Source organism: Myotis lucifugus, unplaced genomic scaffold, assembly GCF_000147115.1.
Source record: "Myotis lucifugus unplaced genomic scaffold, Myoluc2.0 scaffold_2005, whole genome shotgun sequence".
Classification (NCBI taxonomy): Eukaryota; Metazoa; Chordata; class Mammalia; order Chiroptera; family Vespertilionidae; genus Myotis; species Myotis lucifugus.
In genome coordinates, this window is record NW_005873053.1 from 11659 (window position 1) to 15204 (window position 3546).

A 3546-nucleotide genomic window follows, 5' to 3' on the forward strand; every position below is an offset into this window, starting at 1 on the left:
AGTTATACTTTCAACCTCCTTACCCGGGAGATCCAGGTGGATCACATAACCATAGCCCACATACAGGGCCCAGTGCGAGGAGCCGATGTGTAAAATCTCAATCAGGTCTCCAGGCTCGGGCTCTTCACGGAACTGCAAGAAAACAGCCAGGAAGGTGAGACAGATTTCAGGGAGCTGCAGAGGCCCGAGCTGGGAGCTGCAGCTCCGCCTGGGGATTTGCTTACTGATGCTCACCCCATGGGAAGAATGTGTGATTGTGTGTGTGTTTGGGGGGGGGTGGTTTGGGGGGCTCTTGTCCCCTGTGAGGTCCTCAGCCTGCTGTAGCTTCTAGACTGTAGAGGTTAACCTCTGAATAATTGGAAGCCTGGAAAAATGACCTTATACATTGGGGGAGGGAAGATTTGTCCAGAATGTATGTGTAATACATGTGGGCATATGTGTATTGTGCATGGATATTTGGTTTTTTTGTTTGTTTTTTACAATATGCAAAATAAATCTATTACCAGATTGTAGATACAAAATAATTATCCATTTACGTGCAATAAAAATTAATATTTCAAGAAAAATGATTTTAAATATAATTTATTCCTTGCAATAAACGTTAATATTTCAAGAAAAAAAGATTTTAAGTATAATAATATTACCAAAACGTACTAATATAGTACCAGTATAATATCACTAAAGTTGTAGGAAATATTCATAATCTGCAAATAACCAAATTACTTCAATTATATGCTAAAATATTTTTTCCTTTGGCTCTATTTTTGTTTATCAGTTTATGTTGTTCATTATATTCCACAAATGAATGAGATCATGTGATATTTATTTTTCTCTGGCTTATCTCACTGAACATAATCCTCTCCAGTTCCATCCATGCTGTTGCGAATGTTGAGTTCCTTCTTTTTTACAGCTGTGTAGTATTCGAATCATTGTGTACATGTACCACAGTTTTCTAATCTACTCATCTGCTGATGGGCAGTTAGGCTGTTTCCAGATCTTAGCTATGGTGAATTGTGCTGCTATGAACATATGGGTGCATATATCCTTTCTGATTGGTGTTTCTGATTTCTTGGGATATATTCCTATAAGTGGGATCACAGGGTCAAATGGGAGTTCCATTTTTAGTTTTTTGAGGAAACTCCATACTGTCTTCCATAGTGGCTGCACCAGTCTGCATTCCCACCAGCAGCCCACGAGTGTTCCTTTTTCTCCACATCCTCTCCAGCACTTGTCATTTGTAGATTTGTTGATGATAGCCATTCTGACAGGTGTGAGATGGTACCTCATTGTCGTTTTGATTTGCATCTCTCAGATGATTAGTGACTTTGATCATGTTTTCATATGTCTCTTGAAGAGGGTCTTCTGTATGCCCTCTTTCAAAAAGTGTCTATTTAGGTCCTTTGCCCATTTTTTTTTATTGGATTATCCTCCTTTTGTTAAATTGTATGAGTTCTCTGTAAAATTTGGAGATTAAACCCTTATCTGAGATAACATTAACAAATATGTTCTCCCATGCAGTGGCCTTTCTTGTTGTTTTGTTGATGGTTTATTTTACTGTACAGAAGCTTTTTATTTTGATGTAGTCCCATTTGTTTATTTTCTCCTTAGTTTCCATTGTCCTAGGACAGTGATGGCGAACCTTTTGAGCTCGGCGTGTCAGCATTTGAAAAATCCTAACTTAACTCTGGTGCCGTGTCACATATAGAAATTTTTTGGTATTTGCAACCATAGTAAAACAAAGATTTATATTTTTGATATTTATTTTATATATTTAAATGCCATTTAACAAAGAAAAATCAACCAAAAAAATGAGTTCACGTGTCACCTCTGACACACGTGTCATAGGTTCGCCATCACTATCCTAGGAGCTGTATGGGTAAAGATATTGCTATGACATATGTCTGCTATTTTGTTGCCTATCAATTCTTCTAAGATTTTTATGGTTTCCCATCTTACATTTAAGTCCTTTATCCATTTTGAGTTTATTTTTATGTATGGTATAAGCTGGTGGCCTAGTTTCATTTGTTGCATGTATCTGTCCAATTTTCCCAACACCATTTATTGAAGAGACTATTCTGTCTCCATTGTATGCTCTTGCCTCCTTTGTCAAATATTAATTGAGCATAATGGCTTGGGTCGATTTCTGGGTTCTATGTTCGGTTCCATTGGTCTATATGTCTGTTCTTGTGCCAGTACCAGGAAGTTTTGAGAACAGTGGCTTTGCAATATAGCTTGATATCTGGTATTGTGATCCCTCCAACTTTGTTCTTCATTCTTGGGATTGCTGCAGTTATTTGGGGTCTTTTTTTATTCCATATAAATATTTTTGAGAGTTTGTTCTAGGCCTGTGAAATATGCCATTGGTATCTTAATGGAGATTGCATTGAATCTATAGATTGCTTTGGGTAGTATGGACATTTTAATGATGTTTATTCTACCAATCCATGAACACATTATATTCTTCCATTTGTTTATGCCTTCCTCCAGCTCTTTTTTCAGCATCCTGTAGTTTTCTAAGTACAGGTCTTTCACTTCCTTAGTTAAGTTTATTCCTGGGTATCTTAATTTTTTTTGTTGAAATGGTAAATGGGATTATTGTTTTTAGTTTCTCCCTCTGTGAGTTCACTATTGGTGTATAAAAAAGCCATAGATTTTTAGGTGTTAATTTTGTATCCTACTACATTGCTGAATTCATTTATTAAATCTAGTAGTTTTTTGATGGAGTCTTTAGGGTTTTTTATGTACAGTATATGCCATCTGCAAATAACAACGGTTTTACTTCTTCTTTTCCAACTTGGATGCCTTTTTCTTCTTCTTGTCTGATCGTTATGGCTAGCACTTCCAGTACTATGTCGAACAGGAGTGATGAAAGTGGGCATCCTGTCTTGTTCCTGTTCTTAGGGGAAATGGTTTTAGTTTTTGCCCATTGAGTATGATGTTGGCTGTAGGTTTGGCATATATGGCCTTTATTGTGTTGAGATATGATCCTTCTATTCCCACTTTGCTGAGTTTTTATCAAAAATGGGTGTTAGAGACAACCAAGGTGGTGGCATAGCTAAACACCTGAACTTGCTGCCACGCACAACCACATTAAAAATGCAACTAAAAGACAAAACGAATATCATTCAGAACCATGGGAAGGCTGGCTGAGTGGAAATACTACAACTAGAAGGAAAGAGAAAATCGCATTGAGTCTGGTAGGAGGCGCAGAGGTGTGGAAGTGTGGAGGCGCGCAGAAGGGGCTGGCAGCTGGGTATGCTGTTGTCTTTTTCAGCCGGGAGGGAGATACAAGCCCCCGACTCCTCTGAACTCCAGCTCTGGGCAAGAATTTGGGGACCCAGACTCATACGGAGAGAAACTGTACTGTCTGGCATAGGGCCGGAGCGTGAGGGCAGCTTTCTCGCAGAGGTGCTTGCAGCGTTTATTGTTCCCGCATAGGGCCATGGGACACAGAGACCCAGGGACCTATCCGGGGGAAGGCCATTGCTGTTTGCATCGCCCCGTGATTCCCTGAGACCATGCCCCACCAAATTTACAACCCCACCC

General features: G+C 39.2%; 1 protein-coding gene across 1 annotated transcript in view; it reads right to left on the bottom strand.

Annotated features, from left to right (window-relative positions):
• LOC102429693 overlaps positions 1-3546 on the bottom strand; it is a gene marked incomplete at its 3' end in the record, with an annotated part of 32114 nt that overhangs the window by 11644 nt on the left and 16924 nt on the right. Inside the window, exon 6 of the mRNA XM_023748876.1 lies at positions 24-132. Coding sequence (XP_023604644.1) covers positions 24-132 — 109 coding nt within the window. The remainder of the gene's footprint in view (positions 1-23; positions 133-3546) is intronic.